Below are 22,222 nucleotides of genomic sequence, written 5' to 3'. Positions count from 1 at the left end.
AAAGTTCATATTTGAAAGGTTTAAAACCTTTTTGATGAACCTTTTATTAAATTTACGCGTTTGTTTTATTAAATACTTGTACTTGTTTGAATATTTATTAAAATTCTATATTTCAAATTATTTTGATTTTAGAAGAGGTTTGATGGCTTATCTTATTAATTTAATTACTTTAAACAATAACTAGACGAATTAAAGAAAAAATAGTACGAATATAATAAAATTATATTTAAACTTGATATTAAATAAAGTTATTCAAGTAAAACAACCATTGACGATTAATTTATTTATATTTAAGAAACAAATCTGTTTTGTGTGTTCTTTTGCTTTAAATACCGTTAACAAATATAAACTTCTATGACATAATTATAAAGAAAAGAATGATTAGATTAACTTTAAAACCAATCCTTCGTATCCCACCACGGGCAGCGCCGATACATTGAATACATCTCTGAAATTAAGAAAGACTCGATTAATATAGGTAAATAATATTTTTTTGTTAATTAATATAAATAATAATTGATTATATAATAATATAATTCTGAAACTTCCAAGTGTATATAAATATTAATTCTCCGACGAGTGTTTATGATGGATATCACAATAACAGTTATTATTTTGAGAACCAAATTAATACGGATCCACGTCATGTAGTCTACTTTCTGATGTAAAACTACGTCACGATATTTATGTATTTTTTTAGGAGTATATCTTTGTTTTTTTTTTTTTAATTGTAAAAATGTTTAGGTCAAATATAATAAATTCGTGACGTGTGTGTGTTCGTGAAGACGCGTGTACTATTTCTGTTATCTACTTTGCACCCATGAAGATAAGGCTGGTCGTTAGTACATAATATTTTATTAAAGAAAGACCCTTGGTTAAAGTGATTTATCCCGGGCTGCATAGCACGGAATATAGCTGATTCCAACTCGAAGTTCGATATATATATATATAATACAGAGTTTTATGAATCCAAAAGCGATAATTATTTAACCATGCCCAAATCCAGATCAAAAAAAAATTATTTTATTTCGTTTGATATTAGATACTTCCGACAATCAACTTCGGTCTTAAATAAAATAAATAAAGTTATTATTATCATGCTCACCCTTCCGACTTAGGAGATTGAATGCTGCTCACGACAACATTAGCTTCTCCGCTGACATTTTCGAAGTAAGTTAAATCAACCGTGTAGCTGACATCCCGCATATTAACCAGTACTAGATATGTCTCACCATTGTACCACCTGAATAACAAGGATATCATGTCTTATAATAATTGAACTGACAGACTTATATTTCTATTTTTACTTTTCTCGATACTTTCTCAGAAAAAAAATATCATTTAGTTCTTTAAAAACATTATATGTACCTACTACTATGAATATTTTAATAATTTAATCTAAAACAAAATTTTTCTTTCTAACATTTGTAACTACGAACAAAAATGAGAAGACTACTACAATGAACAAACGTTTTTTATATATATATATTTAGTTTGCTTTACCTTCTGAATACAAAAACATCTTTATTTAGAGCCAAAGAGTCATATCGGCCATATCTGAAGGGACTTTCCATACGAAGAGTAGCCAAACTTTGATAGACTTTTAAATGAGATTTTTCAGCGGCTTTCTGTACTTCAACATTTAATGTTTCATAACCCTCGGCAACAGGTAACCACGTTTTATCAGCATCAGAAAAACCTTTAAAATAATAATTCAAAAACTTGTTGTTCCATTTTATTATTATATTGGCTTTACTGGTAAGCGGTTTTGTACACTTTGGATTTAGTGATCATCAATAATATTTATTAAATTATCAAATAAAGTAATTAATTACCAGCATTCTTTTCAGAGTTCCATTGGAATGGTGTTCTTTCTGGGTCTCTTGAGGATTTCACGTAGTTAACAGGATCATTAGTATTACAGCCTGCTGGGTCTACTGTATCCTCCCAGCTTACATATCCATCAACCATGCCAATTTCTTCACCCTGAAAACAATTGCTTTAAAAATATGCCAATTTATGTATACGTCATAATTACAACTGTTTGGCTATTACCATATATGACACTCCGACACCAGGAAGTAACAATACAATCATGTTGATACCATCTACTAACGAAGATCCATATCGAGTTGCCATTCTGCTTTGATCATGGTTACCAACCTAAAATTAGGAGATAAAATAAATTTAAATATGAATATAATAATTTAGACCTCAAATAAAATATTCAAGTGTAATAATTTTGTTGTTATTTTAGTACTTACCACCCAATTAGCATTCTTATCGACAGGCTTATAAGTCAAAAATTTATCTACTGCACGTTTAATGTCAGCAGCACTAGAGGAAGCATCCACGTCAGTTATCAAATCAAAGTTGAAGGGTACTTGGGCTCCCTGAACGTCTCCTTCTCCGAAATACCTTACCACATTCTGAATAGATGCATAAACTTCAGCCATCATTACTCTAGTTAGACCATCTTTTGCTGTATATTCATCAAAAATTTCACGCCACTTGTAAACAACGTAATAAGTTTCCTCTTGATCTTTAGTGTAAATGTGACTCAAGTAGTCGTGTGATTCGGGATCGACATCGGTTCTGCCTGAGAAAGGCTCATCTGGATATCGACCACCAAAAAGAGTTTTATCTACTTCAAATAAACAATTGACAGCATCTACTCTAAAACCTGCAACACCTTTTTCCAACCAGAAACGAATAATATTCTGAAAATAAATCATATTAATAAAAACCACGTAAATTATTCATAATAATTTTATAATAATTTTATTATATTCTTACGTTCATCTCTTCAATGACATCAGGATTATTATAATTTAAGTCAGGTTGTCCAACAGCAAACTGATGCAAATAATATTTTCCGACTTCTTCTTTGAATTCCCACGCACTTCCTCGAAAATGGCTCCGCTAAAAATTAAAAATTGTTATTAATATGAGATATTTTATATATTTCCGATTTTACACATTTTCTGTCGATTAAAATGTTTCCTCTAATAAATAAAAGTTAAATACCCAATTATTTGGTGGTTGCCTGTTTCCATCTTCGTCTATGATCCCATCTTCCCATACGAAATAGTCAATATATTTTTGATTACCATTAAGAGCTTCTTGAAACCACACACTTTCATTTGATGTATGATTGGGTACGAGATCTAATACGATCTTGATGTCTGCAAATATGATCCAATATTATATTATTGCTTAAGGTCAATCATAATAATAAAATGTTATAAATTCGAAATCACAAATAAAATACCTACATTGAATGAAACCTCAAATTCAAGCTATATTTGATGGAATCGAAATATACGTACATAAACTATCTCGAAAAACCCCACTCATGAGAGTTAAAAATAAAGTTAATTAATATGTAAGGCTTAGAATTTAGATTGTTTTACATAAATTTCTGAAAATACCATTTCAGAATTAGTAAAAATACAATTTTCTCCTTAGAAGCCAAATGGAAGTTACTTAACTTACAGAGAATAATTCAGGTACTTATCTGAGGTATTTCAATTACAAGAAATTTAAGCCGGATTAAAACGGTCTATTCTTTGAAATACAATTTTAGATGCCTTATAAATATGCCGTTTTTTATATTTCTTAGAAAGTCCGGTAATTTTTGTTGAAATTTCCTAAAATACGACTAACTTGTCTCAGGAATATATAAAAAATATATAAAAGCTTACCTAGTTCATTAGCTTTGTTTAGAAGTTCATCAAAGTCCTCCATTGTACCAAATTCATCATGAATAGCGTAGAAGTCAGCAATATCGTACCCAAAATCATACATTGGAGATTTGAATATCGGTGAAAGCCATATACCGCCAGCACCAATCTCTTTGATGTGTTCCAACTTTGAAGTTATACCTGATTCAGAAATTATATTGTAAACCATTACGAAATAATTTTATCTTCGTATTGTACATAATTATGCTCTTATGTCTTTGGTTGTTACTAAATTACAAAAATTTGTTAACACATCAGACATGTCTCACATGTCAGTTACAACTATCTTATAATAATAAAATGAAATCCATTGAGTTCAAGCTTAAAATGTTTCGATTTATTGTCACATGAAACGCTATTTTGGTTTAAGTTTATTTTACAGAAATTATTACATTCAACTCCTTTTTAGGCTGTGTTACGAAACGTCTTCGTTTCTTGTAACCCAATTCACACATATATCTTTTCGATGTAATAGTTTCAATAGTATTCATGTAAATTTTATGAAAAGATTCCCATATGGATTAAATTGGTAAAAGGGTAAAGGGTGAATATCTTTCTGTGGAGAAACTATTTCTATCATTTCCTACCTTTCAGATCTCCAATTCCATCGCCGTCGCTATCCGCGAAGGATCTTGGGTAAATTTGATAAATTATGGACTTTTCCCACCATTCTAATTTCCTTTCTTGTTGTTTTAAAGCATTTCCCAGGCACAAAGCCACCAAAAATGGCAGCACGAAAACTGCTCTCATTTTGTCCACCGACTTCTGTTACTGGGTGTGCACAGATTTATAGTATGTCAAAGAATTGTAAAAAATAAAACACTTGAAGATTTATAAGCGTTGGTTTAAGAATTTGAAGTGTTTCTTATCGTGAAAATGCTTCTAGATAAAAATGTAACATTTTTACATAACGTTGTGTACCTAACTTTTGTGGTTTTAATTTTACTACATATTCCGAAAAATATATATTATGTTATTTTGAATAAACGGACTGATATTTAAATTATATAATATACAATAATATTTATTATAAGTTAATAAGCCTTAAAAGAACTAGTAATCAAGTGAAAAAGAATCGAAATGTAACGTATGTGACATAATCTCGACTTAAAACTATCTTATCTTAAGTAATATTAATCCAAATCTAGAAAAAAATATTACATAATAAATAAAAGAAGATATATCGAAAGGATATTATAATATCAAATTTATTATTACAATATTTGGCAATAAATTAATTAAAAAAATCATATTATAAATCTTTGAAGATTTATATTATATACGTATGTATGTATGTGATGAAAACATTTTAAATAAAATAGTAATATTTACGTTTACACCAAAATATGTTCTTGAGATCTAGTCCTTATCACTTGTTTAGAAGAAATATATTAGAAAACAACAACTGTAAAGCATTTTATTAATATCTGCTACAAATTTAGTTACACACAAAAAAATTACTTCAATGTATTACACCTACTTTTAAGACTTCACTCCTACATCAAACCCTAAAAGACGTTATGAACAAAAATTACCAAGATTAAAATTCAAACTATTTTAGGTCGATTGGTACAATTTTTGATTCTGCGGGTAGAAATGATTTGATCGATGCGACACTTTGATAAAGACATAATTTATTAGCATAATTTATGAATGTTTGTGTCATGTACCTACCTATAGGTATTATTTATATTGCTATCATATGCCTATATTCTAATGTGCTAAGAATGTGCGCAGTAAAAACAATTATTCTTAAAAATATACATAAAATATAATAAAAATAAAAATATTATTATTATTATTATTATAGTTATTTTACTTTCTTCAAAGAAAAGAAATAAAGATATAGTACGTATATATAATTTACTAATAAATAGTTAACGTAAATCTTACGCAACAGGTACAGACTACAAACCACGACAAATGTATCAAAATGACATGAATAGTGAGGGGATCTCATTCACTAAAGTCACGGTTACTTGAAATATGCCCACCGTTTTAAAATGTATATTAATTTATAACATACTACAAGCAAACTGAGATGTTCGTAGACCGAATGTTTTACTGTCGTCAGAAAGTTGTATAAGCTCTGTCCAATCGGTTCGTTAGTTTGTTTCAACCTATCTTATTTAACTGGAGTACAGCAGAAATATCCTGCTCAAATATGGAAATGTTCGATTGAGGAAGTACTTAGACCTTACAGAAGATCACAGCTATATAATCATACTTTCAAGCAGCGTTTTATTCATGTGGTAAGGTCAATAGTGCTCGTTGAGAGATTTGGGGGTAGGGTCGACAACCCGCTTACGATGCTTCTGGTATTGTAAGCTTCTATAAGCTGTGGAAATCGCTGACCATTAGTAAACCGTACGCTTGTTTGCCGATCAAGTTGTATATAAAAAAAACTTTGTCAAATTGTATAATAAAGTCGAATGTGGATTAATACTTATTCAAAATTCTAAAAATTTTCACTTTTTCTTCTTCGTATTTATCGTTACGAAGTAGACAAAAAAACGCCTCATTCTCAAAAGCCCAACTGCGTTGAGGGTGTGGTAGTAATGTAATCGCGTACACACAGAGTACAATAAACATTTGTATGACAATTAAAAGTTTAAATTTACTTTTAGAAGCGATGCTGTCACATAGTACTACCTACATAATCTGATATGAAAGTTTTGTACACATATCATATATTATAAGTCTAAAACCTTTCTTAGAACAGAATCTTGAATGTGAAACAATTTTTAAGCCACATGTGCAAATTCTAAAACCCTAGTATTGTACCTAGTATAGTATTTATGTAATATATGGAGTACCCGAGAAATGATTCCTAATTTGTATCTGTGATGTTTAATACATATTATAATTAGTAATACGATATGAATTAAATAAAACAATTAAATTAACATTATTATTTATTACATATACACTTATTCATAGGTAGATGATAATTATTACGTAGAAGTGGAAACTTTAGACTTGCATCCTTAAAACCAAAGCTTCATCAGCGGCCAGGTCCAAGAAATTTGCCAGAATATCGTCACTGAAATTACATAAGGAATATTTTTAATATATGAAACAATATAATCACTGATTTTAATTAGTTACAATACATATCCGTTGTTCTACCAGAAGTAAATTTATCATCACCGTTCTTTGACCCGTTTATTGTAAAATCGTTTGTTAAAACCAATAAGAATGATTTTATCTTTCAACGCATTTGATATTTTTACAATATAAAATAGTAAATTTATAAGATCTAGCTAGTATAATAGCACTTTGCACTTGACACCAGGACTAAGGCATGTACTAGCGAAAAATAAACATTGAAAAATATCTCGCTCGAGGCTCTCGGAAAACCTATATCTACCCCCACTCAGTTACCTAGAAACTAAAAATAAGAATAAATTTAAATCCTCTGATTTAAATATACATTTGTAAGCTATCTTGTTTAGTATAAACGATATTTATTGTTCATTAATTTGATGAATAAAACGATGCCATTTTAGTTTTACTCTGACTCTACTAATATGACTCAGCATTTCCGGCCATCATTTATTATTTCGTGTAATCTCTCAGTAAACTAAATTTCTTAGTGATAGACCATTTTTTGCCAATAAGTCAAAAGGAAGGTAATGTGGAAAAAACTACTTGTCAAAATGAAAGGAATGTGACAAAATTTTACTATTTCATAATATTTTATATAACTTTTGTAGAATACAAAATTTGGCATTGACAAGTTATGTTTTCAATTGTATCAAGTAAACAAAATGCTGCTTTATCATTACTTGCATGTCACTGGGCCTTTGGCATCTTTAGACATCTCAAGATAGTAATTCCAAACGACTACCTAGAAATCTGAGATCTATCAGTCACTTTTGTTATTAATTAGCCAGGATATATTCAATTAAAACTCATATTTGGCTAAATCAGCTGAAACTTCAAAGATTTGATGTTGATGTGTTAGTAAAGTTACTCCTACGATGCCTAAAATACCCACTAAAACCCAGCGGTGCCTTTATCGTCATCTCCTATGATGCCTGTCTTAACTTTTTCTATAAATTTCTCGTTCTTTACTATCTTGTTTGTCCACACATTTGCAATGTTTATTCAAGACATATAATGTTAAAATTAATTTCGAAGCGGAGATTAGTTAAAATTCAGACCACTTATTTGCATACAAAGTTTATAAAAAATAATTAAAATTTTACTTATTCAAAAACTCAACGAGTAGTAAAAATATTAGTAAACTATATAATGATATTAATACTAAAATTGTAATACTTAAAAAACAAAGGCGTCAAAAATATGTAAGTCTCAGATACTTTAAATATTTTAATAATGAGATGCTAAGATGTCTCTCGATAATGGCTAAGAGCTATTCCTTTGTGATAAGTTCTTTACAAATTTCATTGCTTCACAAAAGATTATAATTTTACGAAAAATATACGTTCAAATTTATGTTTTCTATTGAAGTCGTAAGTGTGCTTATCAAATTTTTTTGCTAATATACCTGAAAGATCTAGACGAATGGACACTACTGACTTCAACTTCCAGTTGTCCGAATACAAGGTCAAAGGCAGTCAGATTGACCACTTGGTAGCTGTTACCAACATTTATCACAACGACGTAAGCGTCATCATTATACCACCTGTAATAAAAAAATATTAAAATACCTATAAGTAATCTTAACCGACTTCAAAAAAGGAGGAGATTACCCAATTCGACCTATATATTTTTCTTATGTATGTCGGGGAAACTTCGTCGTTTATGAACCGATTTTGATATTTCTTTTTTTTTTTTTTTGTTGGAAAAGGAAGCCAGGATCCGATGATAGAATCCCAGAGAAATCGAGGGAAACCCTTGAAAATCCGCATAACTTTTTACTAGGTGTACCGATTTTGCTGATTTTTAATTAAATCGAAAGCCGATGTTTATCATATCATTCACATTTAAATTTTATCGAGATCTGATTACAAATTTTGGAGTAATCTTTGATAATGCATGTATGTATTTGACTATTTTTTCGTCTACCTACGTTGTATTTCTTGTCAACGTAATTGAAGTCGGTTTTTTTTCGTTTGCCAGCAAACAAAATCATTAATTAATTGCCTAAATGCACTTCTTTTCATCATTTTAGAATAAAAAGTTGAGTTTCACAATAAAAATAGTTATTGTAAACTAGTCTTAACAAAGAATAATAAACATTTATTGTCTGTAATTCAATAAAATTGTCAAAAACCACTTCCCATTACTAATTGTGTATTCTTGTAAAGTTCTTGAAATGAAACTTGCTGCTTATTTCAACAAAGTTTGTTCTTTAAGTCGATTAGATGACGTCAAATTTAATAAAATATACAACAGTCGCAAATATCTCGTGTTTAGCGGTAAGAGAATTATAATTATTCAATTTTATATATTTAAAAATTTTACTATTATACATATTTTTTTATAAAATTGATTGCTTGAGGCAAATTTTATTACTTACATTTCTGCTAATACACTTAAAACTTCTAATTAATCTTTTATTTATTAATATATTTTGTTAGTTATAAGATTTGTCGACTATAAATTGATTCCTTCTTTTTTCAATTTAGGGGGCTTATGTCAAGGAAGGTATAACAGTTAATATTTCATTGCGATTAAAAACAGCGATTTTAATAATGTCGAAAAATTTTCGTTTAAATAATCAATTCTATTTTACCTTTTAAAAGCAAATACAGCATTGCTCAGTGCTAAAGACTCGTAGCGACCGAGTCTAAATGCCGGGCGCTTTCGTAAGGCTGTCAAGCTACGGTAGACTTGGTAATGAGAACGAACAGCTGACCGTTCCTTTTCTACGTTTGTGTGCTCGAATCCATCAGCAACAGGAAGCCAGGGCTTTTCAGCGTTTGAAAACCCTTCAATATTATTAAAATATTTTCCAATAAGAAAAATATATTTTGAAATTGAAGCAAGCAGATGATCGTAAAAAGGTTTCAAAGTTTGATAATAATCGTTAATTCAAAATTCATTATATTTATGTAACGCAGCATTCAATTTAACTACTTAACTACTTTAGACGGTACTATTAAAAAAAGCACAATTATCATAAAAACTAAATTTTCTGGATAAAATTGACCTATTCAGGAAAACTTTACGCATGAATGTGTTTCTACTAGAGTTTTATCTGATAGTACAATTATACATTTCAATCTTGAAACCCTTTCCAAAATATTTGATATAAATTATTGAATAATACAGTATTCTGTTAAACATGAGGTAATTTTGCAAATTATCACAACATTTTATTTGATATTAGGTATATATTCTGTATAAATTAAATCATGACATGTGAACGTTATGTTATAAGTACATTTTTATAATATATACATATGTTTTTATAGTACAAATAGAAAATGTATCCCTTTCCACTAACAAAACCTTGTTAAATAAAATCAAAGTTTATCACCTGCATTTTTCCCATTACTCCACTGAAATGGAGTGCGGAATGGGTCACGGGACACCTCTATAAAGTTGACGGGGTCATCTGTGTTACAGGCCAGAGGATCCGTCGTTTTAGTCCACGGCACGAATCCATTTACCATACCAATCTCTTCACCCTTTGTAATGGAAATCACGATTCGATTAAAATAAATATATGTGAAGAATCTATGTATATTTTGAAATCCTATTTCTTTGTTGGTAAGATATTTCACTATGGTTAATTTTTCTATATATTGTGCTAGTTTTAAAAAGGAATAAAATTAAGGCAGAAGATAATGAAAACATTTTTAAGCACGTATTTCATTAATACTTTACTATAAAAATATATTTTATATTGTGAAACTATTAAGCGACGAAAATGTTTTGAACAATCGAATTATCCATATTAAAATCTTGGTGATAATATAATTATAATAGATGTGATATCAATATTGGTAAATGCCATACGAAAGCATTTATTTTTTTATATATATATCTGAATTTATATACTGAATATTTTGCACGGTACCCGAAAAGCTGTTGAAAAAGTCATCAAAACTTTTATAGCCTCAAGCGCGTCTGTGAAAGACATGCGTAACATCCAAGAAATAATGGTAATATGAGTAATATTAGCTTTAGCGTAATACATTACTATCCGGAAATAACCCGTTTATTTGACACTTGAATTTTTATTTTTAATAAAATGCACAAAAAACGCTTACCATATAAGTGATAGCGATACCAGGCAACAACAGAACAAGCATGTTAAATGCATCGACCAATTTGGGTCCAAAGCGTGAAGCTACCCGACTTTTATCATGAGCTCCAGTCTAAAAAGATGATAATATATTTAATTTCTTAAAAATAGTCTTAAAATTTGTATTCAGGCGATGATTTTCTTTTGGACTAAAGATAATAATCTTAACCAAATAAATCTATGGGACAATTACCACCCAATTAGCCGGCTTCCGAAGCGGTTTGTAGGTCAGCCATCGATCGACCGCATATTTGATGTCTCTCGCATCTGAATCCTTATTCAAGTCCTCTATGAGAGCAAAATTGAAAGGGATGTGAGCGTCAGAGTAAACGCCTTCGCCGTAATATCGTACCGCATTCTTTATTCCCGTATAAGCTTCCGTCATCAGTATCCTGAAGAAAGAAATAAAATCAATCTTTAAAACTCAAAATTCAGAAAAGTGCAGTTCAACCAACGTTAAAACCGACGCTGGCCATTAATTTTGTAATGACTACCATCAGCGGGTACGAAATAAAAATGCAGTTAAAATTTTTATTTTCTAAAATAATGGTTCATGTGTCTAGTTTATTGTTTGACGTTAGAACTTTAACTTTTCCAATCATTTCAGTATTCGTAATAAACCATTATTTCAAAATAGATTTAGTTTGAAGTGAAAAGGAGGATAAATAAAAAATTACAAGTCTAAATTAACTTTATTATTCTGTAATTAAAACTGAGATTAAGAGAACTTAATGATTACCATCAACCATTCTATTGTTTTCTTGTAAATTGGTTCGCATTGTTTCAAACCATTTATGACTATGATTACATATCTGTGGCTATATTATTTTAATTTGCCATTTGTGAGTTCTTAAAAATATTTTTCATTTACGAAGATTTACCGAATTGGTAATTTTTTTTTTTTATATATTGACAAATAAAGTATAAGATTTGTATCACATCTTGAGTGCGAATAATAAAGTTTTATGTTGCTAGCTCATTACGTGTATTATGTGTTCTTGAGTACCAATAAAATACGAGCAATATCATAAATCGAAGCTTTATCGTTATATATCTAGTAAAGCAAAATAACAGTTTCTTTTATTTCAAATAGTACTTCAGATTTTCTTGAAGGTAAAAATTACCTAAACCTATTCCAGGATAAATTTTCTCATCAATAAAAATGAGAGGATGAGTAAAGGCAGATAATGAATATTTATAGAAATACTAACCTGGTTAAATTATCTCGAAGCGTTATAGCATCGAATACATCACGAAATTGTGACGATAAATCGTACGTTTCATCCTGGTCTTTGGTGTAAATGTGATTTAAATAATTGTAGTCGTCTGGTCCAAAGCCTGGTTTTCCTGTTATCGGCTCATCAGGATATCGCCCACCGTAGAGGTCTTTGTCAGCTTCAAAAATGTGGTTGATAGCGTTTATTCTCATACCAGCTACACCTTTTTCTAGCCAATATTTCATGACATTCTGCAATAGGCAACATTTTCAAATCTATACTAAAATTATACAACTGAAAAGTTTGTTCGCGACTTCAACCGCGTCGACTACATGACTTTGGCTGTTCCTTATACCATATAAATAAATTTATATAATCATATTGTTTATTTATACAATGTCCATATAAAATTCATATTTAATTTTAATTTATATTTAAAAAAAGGGTAAATAATTTTAAAAAATCCTTGTAGTCATTTTTGAAATTTGATTCAAAAACAAAATTTCAATATTTCTTTTTTATAATTTTAATTGACACAGATCACAATGCCCAAAGGATTTAGTAATACTTTACAATCCATCGAATTTTACATTAAATGTGATAAAAACTAAATATAGGCTTTAATTAATGAATGACGAAATATTTTTTCTAAATTTAATCTTCTTAAATAATAACAAATTTATTTATTTGACAACTATAACTGATAGTAATATAGCTTATATTACAAATTTTGTTGTCAACTAAACAAGGAAAAATTAATAAAAACACTTCTATTATTTATAATCAATAGAAATCTAGATATAATACAATTCTATGCATTTCCTAGAGTGTGGTTTACGCTGAGTTTAAATAAATGAGTCGGTCTAGCAATGTCAGATGGATATACAGATTTAATAAACGATTTCCTTATACGTGTGTGTTTAATAGTAACAAATATTATTTAAACGGTATTACTTTGTAATCAACATTTCGATAAAATCATTTTTAGTTTTACTTTATGAGACTTACTACGTTTGTCATTTTGGAATTTCCAATATTACAGTGACAATGCAGACACCGTGGTCACGAGAATGATTACCGTAAAAGTGTTCATAGTAAACGTGAATGTTAAGAACTTATAATTGTATTTGCTCGCAAACAAAAAAACCGACTTCAATTACATCGACAAGTAATACAACGTAGATAGACGAAAAAATAGTCAAATAAATACGCGTTATCCGAGCTCACTCAAAAAATTGGTATCAGATTTCAATGAAATTTAAATGTGACTACATGATAAACATAAGCTTTCGATTAAATTAAAAATCATCAAAATCGGTACACCCAGTAAAAAGTTATGCGGTATAATACAACGTGGGTCGATGAAAAAATAGTCAAGTAAAAACGCATTATTAGATATACCTCGAAAAGTAGTTGTTAGATTTCAAATATATATTGGGACCAAATGATGCGTGTGCATCTTTCGATTTAAAAAATTTTGTCGTATCGGTCCATCCAGTCAAAAGTTCTGAAGTGGCATACATAAAAAAATACAGTCGAATTGAGAACCTCCTCCTTTTTTGGAAGTCGGTTAAAAATAATTTTCATTTAAGACCGAAGACATACGTTTTTTGAGATATCTAACAATAAACTAAATGACGGAAGTTTAAAATATAAATAGCTAACCTTTATTTCTTCCACAACAACAGGGTTTCGGAAGTTTAAATCCGGCTGAGCCACACCGAACTGATGCAGATAGTATTGATCACGGCTCGCTGAATACTGCCAGGCGCTTTTGCTAAAAACACTTATCTGCAATTCAGAGTTATACATGTATGTATAAAAAAATTTAATAGTAAAATTACGATCGTATCGGTTACGTAAGATCGATTTCGTAAAAAAATACTTTTTTTAATTATCTAAAAGCTTACGACTTAAAATGATAGAAACTAATGTAGTTGTTTAAATATATATATATATATATATATATATATATATATATATCGAATCGAGTAACCTCCTCCTTTTTTGAAGTCGGTTGAAAACAAAGTATAGGCTATTTTTTATTTCGATATTCCCACAGGACTGGACATCAAGTGAGCAAAACCACATGGTACATCTACTTTGCTAAATTAGTTACAATTTTAATTCAATAAATAACAATTATTATTCTATTAACAATGTAAACTGTAATGTAAATAATATAAAGGCATATTCATATTGTGTAAGGCCATATTAGCACACAGCAGAATTTCCTTATTAACCGATAACACATCATCTCCGCTTTCATGCCTCAGTGCATCAACATAATAATATGTGGCTCTAGTGATATACCCCTTGCATACGATACTAAAAAGCACATTATCTAACTGTTTCACGGAAATTTAATGCAATAGCGACTCAATGGTGTTTTAGCGTCTGTGATTTAGTCTAGATTAGAGGAAGGAATGATAAGTTGATTTGAAATTCTACATCTTGTTGAAAATTTGAAGAATGTGTGACAAGTTCCCTTTTATTTTTTTATTTTTTATAATAATTCACTATCGCACGTTTTGCGGTAACAGCCTGTAAGAAACTCCTTTGTGCGATGACTTTCTAATCTAGCGAGGAAATTACTCGATCTACTAAAATAATATCAGTTTCAAAACGTATGTAGGGATGTATATTTAAACACATCTTCTTATAATATTAGATTAATTATTTATGTTCTTTATAAAATGGCGATGGCAAGTAAATATACACGAACCAAAATAGGCCTAATAAAATTTTAATATTGTAATTGTGTTGACGTTAAGGATAAATGTCTTTCTATTTTTTTTATGATAGTTTAATATTGCTGTCCTGGACTCTATGCAGAGATGTCATATCGACTGGCGATATATCGAGGTACTGAGATGAATGACCTATTTTCCTCCGACGTGAGGTAAGAGATATGTAATATCACCCAAACTGTTTACCACTGCGCTGGTGGATGTCTTTAAGACCTTGGATTGGGGAGAACGAGGCATCAACGTCAATGGTAAATGCATCTATCACCTTCATTTCGCCGACGATATTGTCATCTTTGCGGAGATGTTAGATGAGTTAAGCCAAATGCTGGCCGGCCTAAACGAGTCCTCCCGACGTGTCAGTTTCTGTATGAACTTGGACAAAACGAAAGTTTTGTTTAACAACAAAGTCATACCGAGACCGGTATTGGTAGATGGTACCCTTCTCGAAGTTGTTCAGGATTATATTTACCTAGGCCATACTATCTAACTAGGCCGCAATAACTTCGAGAAGGAGGCCGATAGGAGGTTGGGCTGGTAGGCGTTTGGCAGGCTTCGTCGAGTCTTCACTTCGAAGATTCCGCAATGCTTGAAAACAAAAGTCTTCGATCAATGGGTCCTGTCTGTGTTAATATACGGATCCGAGACGTGGATACTGACGAAAAGACTGATCCACAATTTTAAAGTCGCTCAACGTGCAATGGAATGGGCTATGCTTGGGGTTTTTCTCAAAGATAGGATTAGAAATGAGACTATCCGCAAGAGAACGAAAGTAACTGACATAGCCCAGAGATTTAGCAAGTTGAAGTGGCAGTAGGCTGTTCATCTGTGTCGCAGGACTGATGACCGTTGGAGCAGACGAGTCCTGGAGTGGAGACCGCGGTTTGGCAAACGCTGTGTGGCGCGTCCTCCGATCCGTTGGACCCACGATCTACCTAAGATTGCCGGTGTAGGCTGGATGAGGATTGCGAAAAACCGGGACGTCTGGCGCGATATTGGGGGGGGGGGCTATGTCCAGCAGTGGACTATAGGCTGAACGCTGAACTGAGTTTAATATAGTTTGCTAAGCTTAAGAAGACATTTTAACATAATTTTAATAAACAATAATTTCATAGAAAAAAAATTAAATCAAGATAATACACAACACAGTCCGTTTCTTATTTTCCCTACGTTTATTAACATACCCAATTGTTCGGAGGACGTCTCTTGCCTTGCGCATCTAAATGGCCGTTTTCCCAGACGTACCAATCGCTATAGTACTCGTCCTTATTAGACGATTTTATGAACCATTCACTCTCATTACTCGTGTGATTTGGTACAAAGTCTAATATTATTTTTATATCTGAAACATGTACATATCACAGTTATAGCTAATAATATAATATATAAATAAATTTATCATGGTTAAAAAGCATAGTTAAGACACTGTATATATATATCGTTTCTACGCCCTGTCTTATATCCAACGATTTTCTGTATAAGATAGCTCCTAGCGATAAGTCTTTGTACAACTTTCTTTTTATGTATTAATTTTTTATGTGTGTTTATACTGCAAAGGTCAACGATTATTTACTGATAGCTTACACCACAATGACTGCGTCCAGTCTTATAAAAAAAAAAACAGAATTTTATATTACAATATAAGTTACAAACCATTGGTTCCGTCTCAAATTGCGTTGAAGTAATTATTTTGCTTTCTACAAACTATCTCTGATTTGGAAAGATATATCCATGGATACTATAAACTCAACAGTTACTATCTTAAAATCTATTTTGTAATGAATTAGTCTTTCTCGTGTTTATCTTTATTATAATATAAATAAATAATAAATAGGTATCTTATAGCATACACACACACATTCATCTGTTCCTATGGTAAGAAACTTAATGCTTGTATTTTAGGTAACAACCGACTGTTATAACTATTTTTTTTTATATAAATATACATAGACATAATACATATATAAATATATAAATACAAATATTAAACAGTATAATAAAGTTTATTACTTAAAGATTTTTGTTATACGCCACTGAGACTAGCACACAAGTATTCAAATACTTCAATTAACAAAATATTTTGTTACCAATGTTAGGTGTTACCTATGACATAACAAATATATTTTATGTGAAAAGACCCTTTTAACTAAGTATTTTAAATGTTTACGGAATATGCTATTTCGACATTAAAGAGCTTTTCAAGGATATTACGGTTTTGAGCTAATGAATTATTCATTAATTTGATCGTAATTAAAAGTCCTCTTAATTTTTCATTTTCGTTTGACGTCAAAGGAACGTAAACCAATAACAATGTAGGATGAAATTTAAATATTAATATCAAATATTTGAGCCGTTGAGAGTAAATAATGAAAATACTTTTTATTGGTTCATTTATTTGTCTGTCTAACAAATAAAAACATATTCATTAAATTTGTTGATTTTATGACTTAAGTAGCACGCGGTTTCACTCGCACAGACTTCACTATTTGGGCTTTTTCGTATTCTCCCATAAAAAAGAACCTACGCCACTTATCTATTACTAGCCGACCCGTGCCCTCTTCATTGGACGCTAATTATTTTTATGATGCAAATATATAGTTAAGTTTTCATCTCGCTCGCATTACTCAGACTTGATTTACAATAACTATTACTTTTCACTGATTTTTTTTTCAATAATAATAAAATATAGCCTATATGTCTTCTGAATAGCTAGTAGTAGCTAGTAGTCTGAGTAGCTTTCTGTTAGTGAAAGAATTTTCATGATCGCATCAGTCTTTGCGAAGATTACCCCCTACATACAAACAAAGTTAAAAATTTTACCTCTTTATAATATTAGTATAGATGTAGCATTTCTCTAATTAAAGAGTTTTTAATACCAGTCCAGTGGTTTTAAAATTAGCCACTACAAAAAAAAATTAAAACTTTCCTCTCTATTTAAATATTGTCGATTACTCTGTAATGAGCGCAAAGGATCTATTTGACACCATTGTACAATCTATACTAATATTATAAAACTCAAAAGTTTGTTTGTTTATTTGTTTAAATGGCAGGCACTATTGGATGTAATCGAAAAATTCTTTTTGTATCGAATAGCCCATTCATAGAGGAAGGCTAGGGATTACTTTTTCTCTCAAATTAACCCGAGTGAAACTGGTATACTTTAACTTAAAAAAAAAACTTTCATTAATACGCGTTCTATTATACTAATACCCCTACTTCACTCTACCTCGAAACCGATTCCTTAACAGGTGCGATTTTTGCAACCTCAATATGAGTTGGAATTTCTACGAAACTAAATTTACGTGATTTATTTTGTGTCCATGTACATATAAAATTAAAAATATTATACATTTAAATTAAATTAATAAAAAATGTTTTATTATCTTTCGTTTATAGAAAAAAAAAATATGTATACTTCGCTTTAAACTACAATTGAACTAAACTTAATACTAAACCTAATTACCTTGGTTTTGCCGCTGTTATCAATTTTTTTCATAAGAACCCTGCACATTATTGTCTCGACTTTCAAACTTGAACCATTTATCTTTTATCAAAGACTCATAAAACCATTATAACTTGAAGCACAACTTACTTAGTTCATTAGCCTTCTTCACGAGTTGCTCGAAATCTTCCATTGTTCCATATTCGTGATTGATAGTGTAATAGTCGGACACATCATAACCAAAGTCGTGGTTTGGAGAGCGGAAGATTGGAGATAGCAACGTTGCATCCACTCCCAGATCCTTTAAATAATCTAGTCTTGCTGTTATACCTGTTCAATAATATAATATTTTAGTAACTTTTCCTGGATAACTTCGTGTATTTAACTTGTGTTTTATAAAAAATATTTTAGAATTAAGAAAAATTTAGAATTTTACAGTGTAACTAGTATTAAACACAATAAAATTTAAATATTCAATAACGAAGTTTTTGCTGTAAAATAGTCATTATTATGATAACACCAAGAAATTAAATTATTTATTATTTAATTTTTTTTTATATAAATTTACTATCACTACATGTTTTCCTATTTCGTAATATAATTTATTTATTGTACTTTGTGCGAGGTATAATTTAAAGTAAATCTAATAAAAGTAGACGATGAATAAATTTAATTTAGTAGACATAATAAAATGTGTATCGTCCAGTCTTTTTATTTTCATCGTAAAACTTATCTTTCTTGTTGAAAACAAAATGCTTGCTGAAAGTGACATTTAAAGGAAATGCTGCTAACATTTCCGCTACCATTTCACGCAGCCATGATTTGTGCCGGAGTTTTTCATACAATTTAGATTGTATGTTAAAAAAAAATAGTATTCGTCACAATTATGTGAAAATATAGCCCTCAGTAGGAATATTCTCTGTATTGTGGGTTTGGCAACATACTCAATACACAAAATCAATCGCCCAGACCACGGTAAACACATATATTATCTATACGAATGTTTGTCGTGTGTGGGGATTGAACCCGCGATCGCAAGCGCAACACCCATTTTTGTGACAGCTGAGCTAACGTGTCTCATTGCAACTACGTACTCGAAATTTTATATTTTGATGTCACCTTCTGGTACTTCGTTGTCATAACCATGACAATTACATATGCAAAAATACAAATCAAATAACTTGTTTCGATACGAACTCAAAATATAAACTTTTCCAAAATGTATTGGTGCATTGTTGAACCTTGAAATGCTTTTCTCAATCTATTTTAAATATGGTTTCTAACTTAACTTTTACTACTTTTTTTACATAATATTTTTGACACGTGCCAGAAACTATTAAAGTGTAAACTTTTCTGATTGTGGTGATTCTAAAGAGATAATTTTACCATTAATATCTCCGATCCCGTCACCATCGCTATCCATAAACGATCTTACATATATCTGATAGATAACACCATTCTCCCACCAATCCTGTTTGAGATGCGCATTTTCTAATCTAGCTTCTACTGCGGCGAGTAATATGGGAAGTATAAGCAACATATCTAAAATACTCTAAAATGAAGAACAAAGATTGTTAATACATTTTTATACCTTAAGGACAGCTACAATTGTAAAGCCTATGGCCATGGCCTATGGCCAATACCATAAACATTGCGTGCTGTTTACACCAGATCCAATATAGGGAGTGTTGGAATCGAAATCGGTTGCTCTTTGGCTACGATATTTATCAAAGGAGCAAATTTGAGAGCAATATTATTTAGCTGTGATCTTCTGTAAAGTTTAAGTACTTCTTCAGTCAAGCTGCTCACCATTTTGAGCAAGACAATTCCCGCTGTGCTTCTACGTCACTTATAATATTTTAAATGGTTGCAGAAAAAAATTTAATATTTTTTTTTATATTATATAACGCTTGTTTACCGTACTAAGTTCTAAGAAAGCGAAGCTATTTGATGCCTAGATTACAATTAAGTTTATCTCGAAAATAATGTATTAATTACAAAACATTTATGAACTTAATATTCTGTATAAAATTAATTACTATTCTAGCGACTAATTAAACAGGTAATTTTAACTTACGGATTTTTTTATTTCAAAGTTAATTGTAAAGCATCACTTGAAATGTAATTGTAGTTTAAAATAGACTAATGAACGAATGTAGGGGCAGTCTTCTTTTATAACCTTAGCGAAGATCATATTTTCAAACAATTCTTTTGTTTCTACCGAACTCCATTCTAATGATCGTTGTAATAGAGTTAGTTTATAAACATGAATATGTTAGGGTGATTTAATTGTTTATATAAACTATTACCAATTGTTAACAACATTGACCTCCTTAGCGGAGCAAAATCTTTAAAGGTGTATAGTTTGAAAATACAAGTATCTGTAGGAAACTTTTCATGCATTACACGAGTGGGGATAACCTTAGCTCATTTTTACAGTCTTAAAAAAAGGTAATTATTATTAGATGTAATTGTGTGAATGAGGGTAGAAGCAGTAGTTGTAGAGTGTTTCCTCATCAGCTTATGTTAGAACTAAATATAACTACTATAAAACTAACCATAACTACTACTAAATATTCAATAAATTTGTATTTTAATATAGACAGCAAATATTCTTGATTTTTATCTCGGTAAATCTACAAAAGACGTAAATACTACATAATAAGTAATACGTACTTGTATGTTATTACCAACAAAAGACTCTTTTCTATAATTCAATATACTAAGAAGGATGGGAAAGGATTTCTTTTTTGTAGTCATTTATTTATTAATCATCATAAAGGCTTACAGAGCTTTGCTCTAGACACAAATAAACCATACAAAAAATTATATGTCAGTACTAAATATTATATTTATTTCACATCATTACATTATGTATCATTAGATAACTTTAAACCGACAATTGTCAGAAAATTATTCACATATTAACTATCATTTAGCCATTCATAATAAATTTAAAGTACCTTAATTACTTTCGAATAACAAAGATATAAAGATATCAATTACTAATTATGTATACTGTCTTTTAAATAAGATAATATAAAACTTGCAGGCTTAGTCGAGTTGACTCGGACGCAAGGGTTTCACACCCCCGTACATAAATTATAAGCTTAAATTAGCATACTGTATCAAGTCGTCATGTGTGGTATATTAACAAATTGAAATTTATGTACATATACAAACACATATAACATTACTTTCAGTAATTTTTTTTATAATTCCTTAGAAGGTAAAGAGAAAGAGTACAATTACGGTATCCCATCCCTAATGTCAAGTTCGTCAATACTTCAAACATACATATTTGACTCGATGTGCACAAACGCACGCCTATTCATTCATATATATATTGAATTAGCTTCTGCCCGCGACTTTGTTCGCGTGAACTCTGCTCCTATTAGTCTTTTAGCCTTACTCGATAAATGGGCTATCTAACATTGAAAGAATTTTTCAAATCGGACCAGTAGTTACTGAGATTAGCGCGCAAACAAACAAACAAACTCTTCAGCTTTATAATATTAGTATAGATAGTATAAATTAAGTATCGTCAATATTTGTATATGCAATAGCGCCTATCTCTGATACGTGTTGTGACCATGCATTTGCTTATAAACATTAAAGTGGTCCGTGAAGCCGACTCGTGCTATGTACTAATATTTAATGGCAGCCAGTAAATGGTGCAAAACTCTCGCATCCGGCAGAGGTATATATCTCTAACATTACACAAAATATAGTATATTTTTTATTCTTAATAAAGAATCTTATGAAATAGCTGGGCTCGCTTTATTCGAATGGGAACTTGTAATGTTTAGAAGTGAAAATAATTACTGAACTGTGAGAACAGGACATTCAAT

At 30.3% G+C, this 22,222-nt stretch overlaps 2 protein-coding genes across 2 annotated transcripts; both read right to left on the bottom strand.

The window, feature by feature from the left end:
• Window positions 1-268: 268 nt before the first annotated feature.
• LOC123669238 (maltase A1-like) lies at window positions 269-4,493 on the bottom strand. The gene is made up of 10 exons (XM_045602860.1): window positions 4,331-4,493; window positions 3,705-3,884; window positions 3,028-3,185; window positions 2,797-2,922; window positions 2,265-2,720; window positions 2,056-2,163; window positions 1,836-1,986; window positions 1,504-1,699; window positions 1,106-1,243; window positions 269-448 (listed from the first exon to the last, which is right to left on the bottom strand). Exons 1-10 carry the CDS (start codon window positions 4,491-4,493, stop codon window positions 382-384), a joined length of 1,743 nt encoding a protein of 580 aa, XP_045458816.1. The 3' UTR covers window positions 269-381.
• Window positions 4,494-6,645: 2,152 nt separating this feature from the next.
• On the bottom strand, window positions 6,646-19,809 carry LOC123669236 (maltase 2-like). The gene is made up of 11 exons (XM_045602859.1): window positions 19,758-19,809; window positions 18,522-18,701; window positions 16,114-16,271; window positions 13,848-13,973; window positions 12,177-12,433; window positions 11,159-11,357; window positions 10,931-11,038; window positions 10,195-10,345; window positions 9,448-9,643; window positions 8,257-8,394; window positions 6,646-6,786 (listed from the first exon to the last, which is right to left on the bottom strand). Exons 1-11 carry the CDS (start codon window positions 19,792-19,794, stop codon window positions 6,717-6,719), a joined length of 1,620 nt encoding a protein of 539 aa, XP_045458815.1. The 5' UTR covers window positions 19,795-19,809; the 3' UTR covers window positions 6,646-6,716.
• Between the last annotated feature and the right edge of the window lie 2,413 nt (window positions 19,810-22,222).

The sequence above is a fragment of the Melitaea cinxia genome, chromosome 3 (assembly GCF_905220565.1).
Source record: "Melitaea cinxia chromosome 3, ilMelCinx1.1, whole genome shotgun sequence".
NCBI classification, from domain to species: Eukaryota; Metazoa; Arthropoda; class Insecta; order Lepidoptera; family Nymphalidae; genus Melitaea; species Melitaea cinxia.
This window is presented reverse-complemented; position numbering and strand designations above follow the sequence as displayed.